The sequence below is a fragment of the Muscardinus avellanarius genome (assembly GCF_963383645.1).
Source record: "Muscardinus avellanarius genome assembly, chromosome: 2".
NCBI lineage: Eukaryota > Metazoa > Chordata > Mammalia > Rodentia > Gliridae > Muscardinus > Muscardinus avellanarius.
In genome coordinates, this window is record NC_137787.1 from 185,194,940 (window position 1) to 185,215,662 (window position 20,723).

Genomic DNA, 20,723 nt, shown 5'->3' on the forward strand with positions numbered 1-20,723 from the left:
AGAGAGAGAGAGAGAGCGCGAGCGCCCTTTAAAAGGGCAAGGACTCAAGGTATTGACTGGAGTTAACTTCAAGTACCCTAACAAGCATGGATTTGTATAATTCTAATTACACAACCCTGTATCTGGTCTTATTGAGTTTGAACCTATCAAAATGGTTTACACATGAAAGAATTGTAATGGATGTTTGATGAAGGGGGAAGTTAGTAGTCCAAATACTACATACTCTATCCTTTCCCATCTGTTAGCCCTATCTTCTTTATTACTAGTGGTCCTTGATGTGTCTATCTCCTTTCCAGTTGAGCTAAATGTTATATCTAATTATGTATTGATATAGAGAACCCAGGGCAATTTGAGCAAGGGAAGTGATTGAGAAACCATGAAAGACAACACTTTCTCTTCTTTCATAGGTTTTAATTTCATTATGGTATCAAATACTTGTCTGTATCAGGAAGTATTCAAGCTGAGAAACATTTCGCTCTCTTGCCATATATATCAATTAGAACAGGAGCAGGCAGATCTAGTTTCTTCAAATGGTGAAGTAGCTTCAAGTGTGATTGTAGAAAGTAAGTACTGCAGGAGCTACAGACCATGAAGTCTCTGTCATTTCTGTGTTTATGCTGTTCTAATTTGGATACATTCATAGAAAGTACAGAAATATACAGATGTGATGGAGTTTGAATCCTTACTCATGGACACTTGAATTTGCATTTCATTAGGCTTTCCCATAGCATAAATATTATTTTTTATGTTTTTCCCAGCCATTGTTCATAGGTCCCACAAAAGCAGGGAATGAACTAGATTTGGCCCAGAGGCCATGGTTTGCAGATTCCTGTTCTAGATGAAGAAATGAAATTCAAGCAGCATGAATTTTCCTAACCTTTTGAACATTCAGAATCATCAGGTTGCTTGGGAATATCAGTGTCCTTCAGATTTATGGGAGAAAACCTGTGGTTGAATACTTCATTCTAACCCTTAACCCCTTCCTGTGCAGTAATATGTTAAAACGGGAGCAAAGCTCACACTAACTTCAGTTACACATTCAGATGTTCACCTGCCAGGAGGTCCAAGTCAACCATACACCCAGATCCTTTGTGTTTGTAGATGGTTCTATGCCCTCTTTCTTACAAGTAATTTTCACTTTGTAACTGAAACAGAGACTTTCCCATATCAGGATTCTTCAGAGATCTGGCGATGTCGGTGAGCAGAGTTCTTGTGGGGACTCAGTACTGGTGCCCTAGGTCAAGGAATTGGGTTGTAAGGCTTGTGCAGTCTCTAGGCTCCCTTCATGCTGTGTGGTAAGAGTCTATTAAACCTTCTTGGCCAACTCAACCCACTTTCTATTGGTTTTACTTTTTTAAATCATAGTAAAATATCCAAAACATAAAATTGACTCCTTTCCCCATTTTATAGTACGTATGCAATTTAGGAATGTTAATTACATTCATAGCATACATCATCACCACTGTCTCTCCCTAGAACATACAAGTATATAGAGAGAAAGTAGATGAATAGGGAAATAATTTAAGTTGAGGACACTAACTGTCATGGTGGCCATGTGCCCTAGGTCATGGATAACAGAGTTTGAAGCAGTTTTTGCTTTCTGAGCTTCTTGAATGTCATTGAAAATGAAAAGTATTGTTCAAGTAGCCAGGCCAAGAAGGAAGGATAGCTTCCTCTTTACCCCTAAAAGAGAAATGAAGGATATAACTGAGAGCCCCTGAAAAACATTAGTCAAAGCAGAGTTAAAGGAACTGATAAATCACCTACTATCTTGGTGATATTCACAAAATCAGTATGGGGTACCCCACTGATTAAAGTTTCTTTTGAAGAAAGTTTATGTACTGCACTTATCAGCTCTCAGAATCACAACTCTACTCCATGTCCTATTAATTTCTATTTGTATATACTTTTATTGTTACATTATATTTTTACATCATAATGGAGTTAATTGTGATAGTGATATACATGGATATACATGCACAGAGCAGTTAGCGAGTTTTTCTCTGGCTCCCTTCCCATGCCTTCCCTTCCTCACACAGGATATTGAAATTGGTATTCTCACATATGTACATAATCAGTGAATGTGTTTCATTTATTAATTCTCCTTCTCCCCCTTCCCTCCCCAGAACCACTTCCCTCAGTCCACTGGAGTTTCTCCTCCAATATCTGAAGTCCTTCTTATAGCATGGTTACTCTCTAGTTTTCTCATATGAGAGAAAATAAGTGACCTTTCACTTTCCATGACTGACTAATCTCAAGTGACATCATGTTCTCCAGGTCCATTTATTTTTTTCATCTTATTACTGAGTAGAATTCCATTGTGTGTATATCCCATTATTTTGTGATCTATTTATCTGTTGATGGACACCTTGGTTGGTTCCATAACTTGGCAATTGTGAATTGTGCTGCTATAAAAGTGGATATACAAGTATAATTATAACAACCTAATTTCAGTCCCTTTGGAAAAAGATATCCATGAGTGGTATAACTGGATCATATGGTAGATGATCCATTCTGTTTTCTGAGGAATCTCTGAATAGATCTCCATAGCAGCTATACTAATTTGCAGTGCCACCTACAGTGTAGAAGAGTTTCTATTTCTCCACATCCTTGCCAGCCTGTATTACTGTTTGACTTTGTTTGATATATCAATGTGCTTTTTTGGTGCATTATAGTCTCATATCATAATGTGAATCACTTTGACAATGGCATACACGCAAACAGCACTTGGTGCCCTCCTTCCACCTCCCCATCTTTCTCCCTCCAAATATAGAGTACTGAGATTGACATTGGTATATTTACAGGTAAACACATAGTCCAGGGTAGTATTTCTATTAATGAACCTCATTCTTTCTTCTCCCCTAAACTTAGATCTCCTCTCTGGTACCACTGAGGTTTCTCATATAATCTGGATTTCCTCTTGTATTCCTCTCCTGCATGTTTTAGAGAAAACACATACCTCTTCAATTTCTATGATTAGCTAATCTCATTTAACATAATGTGCTCCAGGTCCTTCCATCTTCTTGCCAATGGCATAAGTATGTTCTTCTTTATTGCTGAGTAGAAGTCTGTCCTATTTCTAAAGTACTGATAGATATAAGAAAAGAGGGCTTGATCAATTCATCATAACACTCTTTTTCTAATGAAGAAAAATCACAAATGACAAAATTTATTAGAACACTGAGAGATTTGTGGGATTTTTTTTCCTTGTCTTCTTTCTTTTTTTTTAACCCATTAGCCTTAATAGTTGGTAAGAGAAAATTAGTGATTTCTCGACCATTTTCTTTTTTTTCTTTTCCTTTCCTTTCCTCTTGCTTGCTTGCTTGCTTGCTTGCTTGCTTGCTTGCTTGCTTGCTTTTTCCTCTTTTTTCTCTTTAGTGCTAGAGATCTAATCCAAGAACCTTCTCTCTCCAAGCTATACCTCAATGCTTTTTATTTTTATTTTGAAATGGGGTCTTACTAAGTAGCTGAGTTGTTGAGGCTAGCTTTGTACCTGTGTTCCTCCTGTCTCACCCTCCAAAGTACTGGAATTATCAGTTTGAAGCATCACATCTGGCTGACCATTTACTTTTGATAAAGTCATGCTTATTCCTTCTCATTGTCTATGTCCCTGGAACTATGTTTTTCAATTGAATGTGGGTCTCAGAACCACTTGGGAAATAATTTCACAATTCACATTGTTCTACCACCCTCATTCTGATGCTGTCAAAACCTTTAAGTCAAAGGTGATCAGGATCATGCCTGTGCTTGAACAAATTTCGATGTCACTCATGGCAGGCTCAAGAATATAACATAGGCCAGACCCGATGGCTCATGTCTGTAATTCCAGTACTTAGGAGGTTGAGATAGGGGGCCCTATGTTTGAAGCTAGCTTCAGCAGTATGGGGAGGCCCTCAGCAACTTAATGAGACTCTGTATCCAAATAAAATAGGGCTGGAGATGTAGCTTGAGGTAGAATTCCCCTGGGTTTAAGGGTTCAAGCCCCAATATCTCTCTCTCTCTCTCTCTCTCTCTCTCTCTCTCTCTCTCTCTCTCTCTCTCTCTCTCTTACTCTCTCTCTCTCTCTCTCTCTCTCTCTCTCTTCCTCCCTCCCTCCCTCCCTCCCTCCCTCCTTCCTTCTCTCTCTCTCTCTCTCTCTCTCTCTCTCTCTCTCTCTCTCACACACACACACACACACACAGACACACACTACAACATAGAGAACAATTGGATATTTCAATAAAATCTATGATCTTGGTTTGGATTGAGTGATAGAGGGGGACAGTCCAAAGAACTAGAAGTTCACCTTAGACTGGGTGCAATCATAATGTAGAGATATTTCCATAATGAGGAATTTCAATAAATCTCACCAAAATTAGTACAAGGATAAATCTACAAATGATTAAAAAAATATCAGTTTGCCTTTTTGACTAGGAGGAGGTATTTGGTACTTTTTGGGTGGCATAGTGACCTTGTTTTCTGTGCTTAGACAAAATTATGCAGTGGCCTTGCCTCCTCTCATTTTATTGTGGCCTCAGAGTTAATCCTGTCTGAGGTTGGTGTTCTGTGAGATTTTTAAGTGTAATGGGAGAATGGTATCAGACTAAATGTCAAGGGCAGATTGTTTTTCTTTCTTCATATCTATCTACTATCCTTCATTCTAGCAAAACTATAGTGACAACTACTTTCTCACGGACATGTTTACTAGTTTTTACTACAAAATATTTAATCATACACCAAAAATAAAAAATAATATAAAAACACAATGTGTCTATCATATAGCTTAAGAAATAAGAGGTTATATGTGAATGTATTTGAAACTTTCTCTCAAATTCTAATTCTCCATATGGGGAAACTATTAAGTTGAGTTGATGTTTAACACTCCAATGCATGATGTATTTCTGTTCCCTTTAAAAAAAATTATACATATACATACATACATATATATATGTTATTTGATGGTATATATATATATATATGGTATATATATAATGGTGTTTTAAATTGGAGTTTAGCATCCAACTACATTAAAGAACTGTGAAACACCCTATACTTCACAAAAGATATAATACATACTTTTATGTGTACTTCTAAGAATGAATTTTAATCATAACATCCAGTACTTTGCTCATTTGGTTTCCAGTGCCTCGAGTAGCTTTAATCTCAGGAGCTATTGTTGATTTTATTTAGCAAGACATTGAGAGGATTTTCCTCCTTCCCTCCAGAGGTTCTGATAAACACTTTTGGTACACACTGAGCTGCATCCATCGGAAATTCACATTTTATGCAATAACAGACCATTTTAATTTCATGAAGCATAGGATTGGTTGCTCCTTACAAATCGTGCTAAAGAAAGCGATGTTGTCAAAAGAAGTGGCCTGGTACATGGAGAGATAAATCGGCTGCATTAAGTACAAAACTTTGATTCTTTTTTATTCTACATTGTTCATATGACTTAAGCATTAATTAAACCCATCAGTGGCTTCCTCCTTCCAGGAGAACATTTTCTGTCTGACAAGAGGTGTCAACTAATGAATGTGTGGCCAATGAACACTGTCATTAAAATACCCCCTCTCTCTCTCACTTGGAATAATTCAGATGTGTTCCCACTACTAAACTGGCAGGAAGAGAACATGAAGAGGGATTACTAATGTCTCTCGCCCACTGGGTGCTGGGACTAAATGTCTTATTCTTTGCTGAGATTCCCTAAGACAAGCACACTTAAAACTCTATGACATGGCTTGTCATCTGCTGTTACTTGGTACATTTCAAATAAAAGAATGAGAAACACCTTGGGTGTTTCCAGAGTTTGAATGCTCCTTCACTTATATGATGAGGAATGGAAACTATATATCAGGATCAACTTGAGTCTTTTGGGTGTTTAGAATGTTAAGTAGGCAGGTGTGCTAAGGGCCAGGTAAAGTCCACACAGGTGGCTGGGGGTGGGGGTGGGGGGCTAGGAGGAGAGGATGGGACAAATATCCTGGGATTTGAGTAAAATGTTAGAAAAGCCAAGTCTGCAAAATCTACCCAGTGTCCTTATGGTCCCATGCTGATGGTTCCATACTTCTCATTGTAGGGGAACACTTAAGAATCTGCCCTCAGGAATATACCTGTTGCACCACGGAAATGGAAGACAAGTTAAGCCAACAGAGCAAACTGGAGTTTGAAAACCTGGTCGAAGAGACGAGCCACTTTGTGCGCACCACCTTCGTGTCCAGGCACAAGAAGTTTGATGGTAGGTGGAATGGTTTTCATTTTACTAGGTTACAGGTATGCTATATGTATGAGAACTGTGCTGCGGTTGAAAAAAAAATTATATCTTAAGAGGGAGTTTCTTCATTCCCGCGAACATGTATCATATTGTCTACTTTTGGGAAAAGCATGTGCTTTTTGGTGGTATGTTATTTTTATAGTAATATCTTGGAAAATCTGAGTTAACAAGGAACTGTTTTGCTTTTGTCTTTTGCCTATGAGATTATTTGAAATATAACATCACTTTCAAGAGAACAGACTTTCTTAACATCCCATGACAGACCCCTTTACTTTAGAGTTTGTCTTGGTGATAATTTAACACATTTTGGATTGTGGTTTTGGAGCTTTCTGTATAAGGACTAGACCTTCCTTGATTTCCCCATTATAAGCAATTGCCTTTATTTCTACATTGTATTTGTTAAATAAACATTTCTATATTAGAAAGCCCAAAGAGCAAAAGTAATTATGACTAGAATTTCAGCATTGAATTTATTTATATCAGATCCTTACAGAAGTATTCAAATGCAATCCTATTTTTTAAAACTGTGTTAATAATGACAGCAGCAAGTTAATAATTTTTGATTCACCTGTAGTTTTTACTGCTCTGAGAAGTGCATGTACCTTACCATGATCCTGTGTTAACCATACTTGCAGACTGTGGGGAGCCTGCCTTACCCCCCAGTGGACGTATCACATTCCCCTGGAGCAACAGAGCTGCTATTCATTTTCTTTACCCCATTCAGTCAATGCACAACAGACACAGTGAGGGAAAGCTTGCCAAAGTTTTTCTTTTTTCTCTTCTGGGTATTAGATAAAATTTCCCACTTCTGTGCTGATTTAAACTCATCTTGCAACACTGATTTACATCAAATTAACCCTCCATGTTGTAAAAGCCGGTCCACTAGTGTTTTCTGTCCTCATGACGATGTAACATTGAAAGTCATTCCGTCTTTAGTAGTGATGCTGTGAATGTTTCTCCCTTCAGTGCAACTGGGGAGGTTCTTTGGGGTTACCCTTGATTGACAGATTGCAAATCTGGTGACAGGCAGGGACTTTGTGTGAGGGAGACCACGATATATCCTTTCAAACTGAGGCAAATGGAGATGCCTTGTTGATTTTTAGAGAAGCAGATGATAGTGATCTGCTACCACTGATTTTTTATCTTTGGAAAAGATTTTTTGTCTTTGGAAAATAATTCTAGTGTTTTTCACAAAACTGTCCTCTAAATGACGCTGAAATAAACTTGGAAAGTAAAATAGTCACAGTAGATTATCTATATTCCTCTTAAGAAAAACATTTGATGTTAAGTAGCTTTATGAGGAGTTTTTTTATTGTAGTTTTATGGGAAGTTTATTAAGTAGCTTTGTGGGGAGTATTTTTTTTTTTTTTTTTTTTTTAGACAAAGCTATTCAACAAGACTGAGCCAGGTATGTCTAGCATTATCATATCAATAACTTTTAATATCGTTGGGTCTAGAGCACTTAATTCCAGATCTCATTTATCTTATTAAAGAAAGTCTCTGTCTTTTTATAGGAGTGTTTTAAATTGTCCTAATGTATTTAAGGGTAAGATGTCAATCAGGTTGACAGGACATTGATTTTGCTCAGATGAGGGCAGACATAGGAGGTGATTAAGTCCTTGGCAGCACTCTTTCATAGCAGTTGCCGTAGGCTGCCTAGGGAGATAAGTTAAGATTGTTTTTAGGCTGATTTTAACAAGATTTAGAAAGAAAAAAATCTGAATATGTTCCTGATGAGTCATCTCTTGAACAACTGATTCTCAATAGTAATAATAATGATAACATAATGATATAAATTAGTTTCCATCATATCTATGCCTGCCCTTTTTGTTCATAGTACTGCTGATAGAGACTTGCACATTCTCACCTCTCCATTGACTAAAAACAAAAACAAAACACTTTCCCCATGGCATTTAAACTGATGAGTAAGTACTTTGTGTAAAAACAGAGGAACTATGAAGAATTAGTTCTATGATGTTACAATCTGAGTTTTCCTTTCTAGAATCTAACCAATGGCACTGTGACTTTATTTTTAGTATTGCCCAATTTGGTGAGTCAGTTTGTGTTGTTACTGAAATCTCCGATGCAAAGTGTTCATTCAGTTCAAGATTCGGACATTTTTTCCCCTTTGCACATTGTGTTTGGCTGTGAGCTATATAAAAACCTGCTACTTAATTAAAATTGGACTGCAACCCTTTTTCCTCCTACTTTCATTAAGTACAGCCATGATCTCAATCATATTAATGCTAGTGAGCCAATCCACAGCACAGAAAGCCTCAATTTTGTCCCTGTGTTAATTAGTCTCTGGTTGTAGTCTTCCTTAGTATATTAGAAATGTCATGACTCCATTTAATTTTTTTTTTTTTTTTTTGGCAGTCAGGACTGTTGTTTTTGTTTTTGGTGTTTTTGAAGTACTGGGGATGGAACCCAGGAGCATTCTACCTCTGAGCTACACCCCCAGTCCTATTATTATTATTATTATTAATTTCGTATTTTTATTTTTTGAAACAGGGTCTCACTGAGTTGTGCGAAGCCTGGCTAAGTAGCTGAGGCTGTCCACAAACTGCGAGCCTCTGGTCTCCGCCTCCCGAATGCTGGGATTACAAGTGTGCACCACCACTCCTGGCTAGTCAGGACTGTTTTAAAATTATAACATTCTTAACATAAAGCCACACACTAGTTAGGGTCATAGTATGTCCCAGTGTTTAATAAATATCGTGGGCAATATTTAGAAGATAACACTATCTGCGATCACAAATACTTATTGGACGGCAGAAAGCTAAACTTGAATTCCTATAAATTCTTCTCTAATTTTTCTAAATTGCCAGGCTTTACTCTATAGCCCCATAAGCCATAACTGATTCAACTGAAAGTTAAACAATGGAAAACGTGTATAGTGGTACTTGCAGAAATTTTATTCTAGGCAGAGAATTTTCCTACAGTTGGGCAATGCTTTTTTCATAAACATTAAAATTGCAATGCTATCACAAATGTGTACAAAATAGAGGCTTATTCATATATTTTTTTTTGTGTGTGTGTAACTAGGGATTGAACCCAGGTGCATCCTACCTTGGAGGAGTTATACTCCCAACCCTTTTTATTTTGAAACTGGATTTTGCTAAGTGGCTGAAGGTCTCACTAAGGTGCTGAGGCTGGCCTAAAACCTGTCATCCTTCTGCCTCAGACTCCGAAGTACTGGAATTAACAGGAGTGGGGCCCCCATGCCTGGCTGAGCTGAGGCCTTTATTCTTGACACCTCTCATTGTATTCCAAGGATTTTTTTTCTTTGTGTCTCATTTACAGGGCTAGATCTCTACTTTTCTCATTACATCCTCCTGCCATCCACTCCCCCTTCAGGCTGGAGCCACTACAAAGTTCTCCAAAGTATCCAGGGATGTTTTAGAAGGTTTTGTAGCTATACCCAGCTTTTTTTCAGGGGTTAAAATTGTGGATGAGAACCCAGCCTGGTGCACCCGGCAGAACCCAGTCTGGTGCACCCGGCAGAATGATCACAGCATTTCTCTTCACTTTCTTATCTCTACCAAATATCTCAAGTAGCCGGAAGTTTAAAAAAACAAAAAGAAAAACAAAGCATCACATAAAAATGCAGACCAGAGGAAGATCATCTCTGGGTACCAGCTCATTGAACTAGAATTTTGTGCTTAGCAACCCTCTGACCCATCCAACTGGTGTTTGTGGATAGGTCTCCACTGCGTCCATGCTTCTAAAGTATCTTGTTTGTAAGGCTTTTAGGAAAGAAAGAACAATTGTTCTGATAGTCTATGGTAGTAAGAGGTGACACCTGCCCCCAGTCCTTATTCCTTAAGATACTAACTCCATCAGGGATACATGGCAATGCAAAGTCACAGATATTAAGTGGCACAGTCAAGATTCTGTCCCCAAGCTGAGCATGCTTGGATCCCTGATTTCAGCCACCTCTACCCTATGGTCTGCCCAGACCTCTCCAGTTCCCAGATGTGCTGACATTTTATGGTTAACCAGTTATCTGTCCATCTTCCCTGCCTATCCTGTCCCAGTTATTATGGGAAGGAAATGGAAATGACTCTCAGAGAAAAGTAAAGGGGATGTTTTAAATACTAAAAAAAAAAAAAAGAAAATTACAAAATCACTCACCTAAATATAGTCCAGTTCCCAGGGAGCCTGGAGTTTCCAAAGGGAGACTAACTTGCCAAGTTTCCACCAACAATGAGGAAACCAAGATTGGAATCTGACATTTGATGTCAGTTTTAAAAATAGTAATGTATAGGAAATCAATATTTGCTTGAAATTCTAACAAAGCTTTTATTGGTTTTGAGTAGACACGGTGAAAAATTATTGATATTTCTTTAATAAGACAATGATAATATTGGGGGTTAAAGAATCTAGCCACGTTTGGGGAAAAGGCAGAAAAAAACTATTCAATGGGAAGTTGTTCTTAAACTACAGAGGACTGTAAAAAAGTTGAATCAGTGAAGGCATATTTTGTATTCTCTATACTTCAAAACCTAGTGATTTCTATCTTGACTTAGGTACTAGCACCCAATTCACTAGGAATGGCTGTGGAATATGGATTATTTAGAAACTGGAAAATTTGCTTGAGTGGATATTTTATTTTTGCTATTTTCTTTTCTTTTGGAATTATTTGAGCTGAAATTTATTCATGTTTGGAGCTCAATATGAGGTTTTTTGTTGTTTTTTTTTTTTGTTTGTTTAGTATGTTCTTCATCATCTTATTATTTTTCTTTTCTTCCTGGTGTTTATTTATGTATTTTAATGATATACATTTGTCCAGAGATTTTGGCAGCAAGAGCATTTTTAAAAACAAAATAAAAAAATGAACTGTAATTTCCATTCTTGTGAAGAACGTATTCTATTGTAAAAGCCTCAGAATACCCATTGCCCTGAATATGGAAATAATTTATATACAGAAGCATAATATTTTTATGCTGCAAATCTGCTTGTGTTTTCTTTTTAAATATCATTTCTCATCTATATACTGGAAAGATGACAATAATGTAATGACTTCTTTAAAATATAACCTCATTTTCTCAGAGAATACACTTATATGAGAAAGAAAAAAAATAAGTAGTTTTCCATATGGTGGCAGAATCTTCCAGATTTCCTGTCACATGAATGATGTTTTGTGTATGTGTATATGTGTGCATGTGTGTGATTTCGATTTTAAAACTTCTTTTCAGAACTCAATATGAAGAAGGTCTTTAGCTAAGTGTGTAGTAGATTTAAAAATGACTAAAATATAGTCATTGCCTGGCAAGGAGTTTACTTTTGGGGGGAGATATACACATGAGGCTAATATTAAGAATGGTTTGACTATCATAAAGTAGAAGTCTACTGGAAATAGAGATGAAGGAGTAAGGAATTCTGTTTAGAGGAATCTGAGAAGACATCTTGGAAAATCGAGGGGTCCGTCACCCTTAAGGAAGAGCTTAAAAATGTGATTATTAAAGGAATGACATAAGTAAACAAAGAGCTCCAGAAGTTTTGTGCGCATGCCTGCAGAACCCTTAGGACACCTTGTTAATATGGTTACTACTGATTTTTCTCCAACAGTGTTCATTTGTTAACATTTAGCATATATTTCTTATTTGTATATTTCGTGTGTGTGTGTGTGTGTGTGTGTGTGTGTGTGTGTAGTAGTAGTAGTAGTAGTAGTAGTAGTAGTAGTAGTAGTAGTGGGGATTGAGCCCAGGTGCTCTACCTCTGAGCTATACCACCAGCCCTTTTCTTACTTTTTCATTTTGAAACAGTCTTACTAGGTTCCTTGGAGTCTTGCTAAACTGCTGAGGCTGGTGTAGAACCTGTGATACTCCTGTCTCAGCCTCCCAAGTACTAGGATTATAGTCATGCACTACCATGCTTGACTTCATTTGTATATTTCACAGAATCTTCTTATTCCTTGTCTCAGCATGATATTGCTTTGTAACAAATAGCACACAGTTTTAGAGCATAAACCAGAAGTATCCATTCTCCTTTAGTATACCTTCAGTTTGGCTAGTCTATGCTGTACTCAGTTTGACTTGATTGCCAATGACAGATTTTGTCTGGTCTACACTAGATGTTTTTTTTTTTATCTTTGGGGAGCATCTCTATAGTTTAGTTGTGTTCTCTTGGTTGATTTTGAGTATTGTATGACAGGCAAGAGTAGGCAAGAAGTCCCTCAAAGCCTATAAAACAGATTATTCTGTCTTCCCAGTTTCCATAGACCAAAGCAAATCTCATGACCATTCCCCAAATCAGTGAGGTAGAAAATTTTACTACTGTAGGCAGGTGTAGATGTGTTAAAGAGTGAATATTTTTAATTATAATCTACTGTACTTCTCACTGGATTTCTTTTACTATTATAAAACAGTATCTTACTAACCATGTTGGCATTTTTGTTGTTTTTGTTCTTATTTTTTAAATGAGTTTCCCAGCAAATCAACAGGTAGGCACAACTGCTATACCACTCTTTCTCTCTCCCATAATCTAATACACTAATGCAAATGTGCCTAACTCCACACACATATACTATACTTTAATGCTATCATTGCAACAATGAATAGATGTACTATTTACATTTTTATGCAGTCAGTCCCCTTCCACATCCTAAAGAACAGCACAATAACTGTAATCCATAAGAGTTATAACATTAATCGTGGTAGGAAGTAATAACGTGAGAGTCTACTATACGTGTGCTAGGCCATCCATGTAGCGCAGGCATTCCGTGTGAAGGACAATCTTTTTGAAACCAGAATATGCAAAACTGAATTTTAGAAATTAAAGATATGGTCTCACTGGCATTGGAAAGTAATCTGCCAATTTTCCCAAAGGGCAGACCTTCCAAAAATAAAATCATCTAACCAGGAACTTGGCATTAACAGACCTTTGGTGCAGGTTTATAAATTACAAATGCCTTGTGTCTGTACAATTCTGGGAGAGATGATCCACACTAAAAGGACCCTTTGAATGCAGTGCACAAAATGTGTCCTCTTCCTCCCTTCCTTCCTTCCTTTCCCTTTTTTTTATTTCCTTTCTTCCCTTCCTTCCTTTTATCCCCTCCTTTTGACTTTGGCATATCTTTCAAACCTAAGGATACACACAGCTAATCAACTGCTTCATGGCTTCTGTGATGTACTACCAATCTTTTTCTAATTCTTAGACCCCTACCACACACCTCAAAGTAACTTAAAATACATTATGCTCCCAGTGTAGTTGAAATATTATCATCTTATTATCACCAATTCCCTTGCATGGTGGCTTTGCTGAGCAGCTGTTTCACAGACAAGCCAATTCCTTTTAAGTATTGCTCTATCAGACTCTGAAACCAGCCCTACCAGAAGGGTTCTTGGTCATGAATGTTAATGAGCAGACAAGTATCTGTGCTCTGACAGAGGCTCACTAATCCTTTGAGTAAGGATGGGTGAATTACAGGAAGAATTTTATTTAAGTTAAATTGATTTCCCACTGAATAGAGAAAACTGATTTTCTTATTTTAATGAAAATCAAGAAAAATATTTAATGGGGGTGTAAATTAGGACTCGCTGGATACAGTTGCATCTTGTGACCTGAGAACACAGTAGCTCAGTGTAGACTGGTCCAAATGCATCCTGTGTGCTGCCAGTGGACACATCCTCTCCAGTTTTGTCTGAAGTGCAGGGACCTGGAGCGGAAGTCCCTCATTCTTTAACTGGGATTTGAAATCAAGAGAGAGTTGACACTCCCTTAGTGATTAGGAATGAAAATAAAATCTGTTGTTCTCCCTTCCACTGAAACAGGATAAAATTACATTTCTCCAAATAAATAAAATACCATTGCCACAAAAAATATTTTTGTGCATATTGGATTATAAAACCCAGAAGAAGCCAGGTGTGGTGGCACACGCTTGTAATCCTCGCACTTGGGAGGCGGAAACAGGAGTATTGCGCAGGTTCAAAGCCAGCCGCACTGGCTTAAGAGACCCTGTATCCAAATAAAAATATAAAAATAGGTCTGGGAGTGTAGCCCGGAGGTAGAAGGGCTTCCAGGAACCCCAGTACCACAAAAATAAATTAATAAAATAAAATAAAACCCAGAAGAAAAGTTTCAAGTGAATCTTTATCTCAAAAGACAAAATCACAGAGCCTTTGAGATGTGCAGAGAGGAACAAGATGCATAGAAAGGCAATCCTGGCTGACCCTGGTTGATGACTCCTTGGAGCTTTTTTAGAATCTTCTTTTTTGTATAGTTCCTGCATATCTACAATAAAAGTTTTTTTTAAAAGAGAAAGTGTGTTCAGGATTGATGATTTCAAATTAAAAATTTGTAGTAGATGCAGACCAAGGTCCAGTGATATTCTTACTCTCTTATTTTGTCTATTCCCTAAGAAATTATACAAGGCACACCATTTTCAAATGGTAAAAGTAAATACAACTATCAGATCAATATTAATTAATATATAAATAAATATAATAAGCTTCTGCTTTCACCCAAGATTCTGTGATTGTTTTGCAGAACGTGGCATCTCTAGTTGGCTGAGCAGGGGCCTGTTAAAATAATAATTGACCTCTAGATTGCCCTGGTAAGTGTGATTTCAAGGGTGAATACTTGCCCAACAAAATATTTGCTATACTCTGGATCTTAAATGGCTCCCAAAGGCTCCTGTGTTCAAAGATTGGTCCTGAGAGACATGCTACTGAGAGGTGGTGGAACCTTTAGGGGATGATGCCTGGTAGACCTTTAGGCCATTTGAGGTATGAACTTGATGGACATTGTGATACAACAGCCCCTTCTTTGTTCTTTCTTTTACTTCATGCTCACGAGCTGAAAAGTTTTGCTCTAGCATATGTTCCCACTTTACCACAAACTCCCAAACAACAAGGCCAGTGGATCATGAACTAGACCCTCTAACCCTGTTCAAGAAAATAAGCCTTTTCTCTTTATACATTGATTATCTCAAGTATTTTGATATAGTGATGGGAAGCTAACACTATATAAAAAGGGAAACTTCAAAATTTTGAAGACAATGTAGAATATAATTTAAAATACATTCCAAGAGCCTGGGGATATGGCTCGGTGGCAGAACACTTGTGTAAGGCCCTGGGTTTAACCCTTCAAAACAGTGCATTATCAGTAATATTTCTATATTATTCAATAGTTACTGATTTTGATTAAATGATGAACATAAATGAGAGCTAATGGGGTTTGACATTTTAGCAAATCCAAAGAAGAAAGAGCTTATGTAAATAATTTTCAATGAATTCATATATCCTAATAAGACCAGAATCTTGACCCAAATGTGTACATGGTTCTTAAAACTCAGAGAAACTTTGAAAATAAATCATTAGGATATTTATTATTCCAACAAAAGGTATGTTCCATTCATTAAACAGACAAATATTATTCTTAAGATAACTAGATATATATATATATACATATATATATATATATATATATATATATATATATATATAGTGATCTTTATACTGTTTCCTGGTTTAATTGAATATAGACAATGTGAAAATGAAAAGCAAACTTTGAAGCAAAGTATCTGAAAATACAGACTCCAATGTTTGAAGATATTGTACTTCTCTACATTTTTATTTCTGGAAAATTCTTGACCTATTTCTCCTTTTAAAAGATGAGATCTGTGGTCATTCTGGGCTTTCTTTCATTCTCTCAGGTTTTCCGTCTCCTCCTTAGTTGACACCTTATCATTTTCACTTATTTAGTGTTCTTTTAATAGGGTTATTTTACAAAATGATCCATTGCATATTCTCCTTTGAAGTCTGAGCTCATTAAGTATAGGGATTAGGCCTCCTATTTCTATTTTATCTTCCTATCCTAGACTTAATATGGAGCATATTTAATATTGCCGCAGTGTTGCCTGACTATGGGACCAACCTATGCAGCCCCAAGGGCACAGACGGGTTAGATGAATTACTTAAGTTCCTATAATAAATACGACAGAAGGAAATAGGGAGCCTTGAATTCCAGTTATCTATTAACTCCTAGGGCCCATAAACCTGGGAGTCAGATTTGACTTTAGCAGCTTTTGTTCTATTGGATTTAATGGAAGTAATTTTAAATCCTCCGGACAAAGGTGGCCTTTAGACTAAAGAAAGTAGAAGCCCTTTCATTCAAAAGAAGGATGGCTATGATTTCTGGCACACACACACATGCACATACACGCACGTATGCACACCAAGGAATAAGGACTGGTAAAGATGCAGATGATATTTTCTTCTGGAGGAGCACTTACAATATAGATTCTATGCTTCTGTACTAGAGATCATGATTTGCTGGGTTGGGTGGAACTCAGAAATCCCATTTATTTCATTATTTCATTATTTATTTATTTATTTATTTATTTATTTATTTATTTATGAGGGTCTATCCCAGGTCTTTGTGCATACCTGGCAAGCACTCCATCCCTGAGCTAAATCCTTATCCCAGAAATCCTTGTCCTTCACAGGTGCCCTCCATTTAGGAAGCAAATGGTTTCTGGGTCACTTTAGTCCTCCCTGGTTTGATTGGAGCCAGGAGAGGAGTTATCAGGACATAGAACTAGGGCACAGGAATTTTAGGTTTCAAAACATGGTAGGGTCAGTATACATTTGTCCCATAGCAGATCTCTAATCTTTAAATTGTATATAAATGACTGTTGGCTAGCAAACAATGCTTTTTATACACCAAGCAAGTCTCTCTTCTCCTTCCAATATTGACAATGAATTACACACTAGGAACTTTAATATTTGGCAGATCATGCTCCGCTTTTTTATTTGAATTTTTAAAATGTTTGCACTAAAATTTTTCTCTTTTCTCCCTTATTTTGTACTTCATGAGTTCTAAAGTGTATTTGTTTTACACATCCTAGAAAAATTTTTTAATACTTGGGCTTATATTTTTGCTAGGATGATGTTCTTTGAAGCCATGTAATTCTATTTTTAATAGCATTTTTGAATATGTATGTAGTAAACTTATTGTACAAATTTGAATAGTTTAACATTTAAGAAGATTTAAAATGACTTCCAATTTATACCTAATTTGGGCCAGATCAAGAAGTCTGGTCTTAAAGAAAAATGGGATAGAAATGTGACAGTTGTTTATATCTGATTTCTCACAAAAGTTTGTTCAAAATAACCTCTGAAAAAGTAAAATAAAATTGGAACTCTCCATTGTTTTTTATATAAATATAAAATTAAATTAAAATTGCACTCCAGTCCCTGAAGGAGGAAGGAAACTTATTAATTACTAGTGATCCCCCAACCTTCCATAATATTTTATCAATACAACTTTAGACATTTTTACTATAATTTGATGGGCTCTACTTGAAGGGCAAGTAGAAGCTTATGACAACATTGTTGAGAAGATTTATATATCATATATCATTATTTTATTAAAGAATAGGCCAAGGAAGTTTATAAAATAGATCCTACCAGCTGAGCATGGTAGCACGCACTTATAATTCCAGTACTTGGAAAGGTAAGACAGAAAGATCTCAGGTCCAAAGCCAGCCACAGGCATGAGGGAGACTCAATTTCAAAAAAATAAAATAGTACTGGGCGTGTAGCTTGGAGGTAGAATACTTTGGGTTCAACCCCAGTACAGAATCATCATCATCATCATCATCTCATCATCCTGCCACTCATTAATGGTTTCAGAATAATTGAGATGTATAAAAGCTTTCAGTCCTGCCTTGGACCAATACTCCAGCTTTTGTTGACTTTGATCATTAGATCAGCCGGACTTGTTCTTGCCTCACAGCTGAAGAATCTTTTCCTTTCCATTCATACCTTAGGAGTGCTGCAAGTCCCAGTATAAATAGAGAACTGGCCATCTTCTCTTCATTTTAAGATGTAGCTGCCGTCTTTGTGCACAGAACTTGGAATTACGTTCTGAAAGTAAAGAAATTAGCCAATTGAAACAAATATGTGTTATATATTCCCCAAATATATTGGTGTGTGCAAGTGTGTGTGTGTGTGTTTCTCCAATGGTTGAGATTATTTTTTCCACTTTCTCATTGTAAATCAGGAAACTTTTTATTTTTCCTCATATAGATTCCCTGTGTTTGAAGCAGTTTCCAGTGTTTCCTTCGCTTACTTTGCATAGTTGGGAAGGGCCTATTTTGTGTAGGACATATAAATAATGTAGAAAGAGACCTGATGGGGAAGAGGACTGAGGGCATCAGAGAGGGGAATGAAGAAGACTGAGGAAGGAACCAGCCTCACTAATATGTAGGGTAAAGAAGAGGGGGAAACAGTAGGATATGGAGGGAAATACACCAAGAGCTGTGGGCATGTATGCTTTATCACATGGACCCTCACTATGTAATATAATTACAAAGCAAATAAAATAAGTACTAAAAAGTTAAATTTAAAAAAGGCCTATAAGTAGCACCAGCCAGAGGTAAAAGGCTAGGGTTCAAATATGAGATGCGGATTCTACTCGTAATGTGTCCTTGGGCATTTCTTATACTCTTTGGGAAAAACATCTTTTTCTCTTCAAAATGAGTACAATAATTCTTGTTCTGAAAATGTGATGTACATAGGAGACTAGTGAGAGGCTGACGAAGCGAGAGCATCCCTGTCGGATGCGTCCCGTCTGCTCTTCACCCTATCAGTACCCTCGAGCTCGTTGCTTGTCCATAAGACCCGACAGTCCCACAAAACCACTTAGACAAGAGCATAAGTAACTGTCAGGCTCATTGTAGCCCTGAATGAAAATGCAGATACAATATTGGAAGGAAATAAAATAATATCATGAAAAGAGGGCTACAAAAGGCTTTGTGAAAAGACAGACTGAAAACTGTCTGAAAGATAGGAGGGATTTGGAGATGTGGAAATATGATGGATGGCAGGGAGGTGAGGAATTGAGGATGACTCAGAGACAATTCCATGTCGTGAAGAAATGATGCTTGAATTAAATGGGAATGCCCCCCATTGAGGTCCTGGGATATGTTTATAATGTGGAAAATTCACCTGTTCTCTGAACATCAGTGGACATTCTTGTTTGTTTTCATTTGAATAATTGAATTGGTTCTTAAGCTTCAAGTTAAATAAAGGTAAAAGTTAAATCTCCATCTAGCATCATCGAACCACGTTTACACATTGGGGTTTGTTCCCTTTAATTGATGGCTGACAGGATGCATGTGGCTTTAAGAGCAAATGCTTTTCATTAGTCCCCATATATGTTGTTGTTTTGTTGTTGTTGTTGTTGTTGTTGTTGTTGTTGTTGTTGTACTGGGGACATTCTACTTTCGAGCTATACTCTCAGCCCTATTTTTTATTCTTTATTTTGAAATGGTCTCACTGAGTTGCAAAGGGCCTCACTAAGTATTTGAGGCTGGCTGCGAACCTGGATCCTCCTGTCTTGGCCTCCTGAATGCTGGGATTACAATCATGTGCCACCACGCCTGGCTAGTTTCTGTTTTAGCATGTGTCTTTGTATAACAGTATTTTAAAATAATAGATAAATTTTCAGATACTGATGACTGAGATTTTTTTAAAGTCCATGTGTGAAAATTCTTTACATTAAGGACTAACAGAATCGTGGCTTTACGTCAGAAGACATACAACAAACTTTATGTAGTGATTTGTAGAGAATGATAGGTTTGGGAGTAGACTTCTGTTTTCCTACGCAAATCTACTTTTCTGGATTTTCACTACATTGCATATGTTTTATGTCATCATCCCCAAAATTACTAAGTGGTTTATCTGATTATAAAAATGAACATTAAGTTGATATCTCTCAAAGGCCACACCATATACATCATAGCTTTCAGTATATGAAATTAGTTGTCATCCTGAAATCTTCTCATGATAGTATCAGACCCCAATTCCAAAAGCAAATGTGTATTAAATTGCTAAATTGCATATGCTGTTCTTTGTAAAATCTTATATTTCTGTTTCAAATATCTTGCGTAAATGTTCCCCCAACAACATTATATGCAAATATATAGGACCAAAGCTCATCTATGAACCAACACTAATGGTGGACACGTCAGCTAAGGATAATTGCCCAGCACGTGTAATGAATTGAATTTTCTGAATAACAGTTTCGTACCCAACTGACTTGGTAAATAGCTCATTGGGGATGAATGAAAATAAACAACTTCATGCATTCCATTTATTCAGGTCATTGGAAATCCCAGAGCCTTTGGAGCCCTCTTCAAGACTACTTTTTACAAAGATATGCATATTTACCTCTTGTACCTACACAGTGTTTAATACTCATTGATTTTTCATAGTTGCTTTTTAGCAATCTTCCATCTTCATTTAAAATGCACATTTCTAAAGAGCAGCTGAATTCTTCATTTGTTTGGGTTATCAGGAATGGAATTCTGCACAATAGCATGGCACTTTCATGGCTTGCTGCCAAGGTGAAGGAGGCATTGGCTGCTCAGTGACTAATGGTGTTTCTTTATCCTCAGGTTCACTAACCGTGCTTAATATTGAACCATGTTTATTTGTGCAGTATTCTTGAATAGGCAGAG

At 36.9% G+C, this 20,723-nt stretch overlaps 1 protein-coding gene across 2 annotated transcripts in view; it reads left to right on the forward strand.

Moving 5' to 3' along the window:
- Positions 1 to 20,723, forward strand: part of GPC6 (glypican 6) — a gene marked incomplete at both ends in the record, with an annotated part of 1,162,580 nt that overhangs the window by 294,186 nt on the left and 847,671 nt on the right. For both annotated transcript variants that reach the window (XM_080689891.1, XM_080689892.1), the window contains one exon: positions 6,059 to 6,217. In XM_080689891.1, coding sequence (XP_080546017.1) covers positions 6,059 to 6,217 — 159 coding nt within the window. The remainder of the gene's footprint in view (positions 1 to 6,058; positions 6,218 to 20,723) is intronic.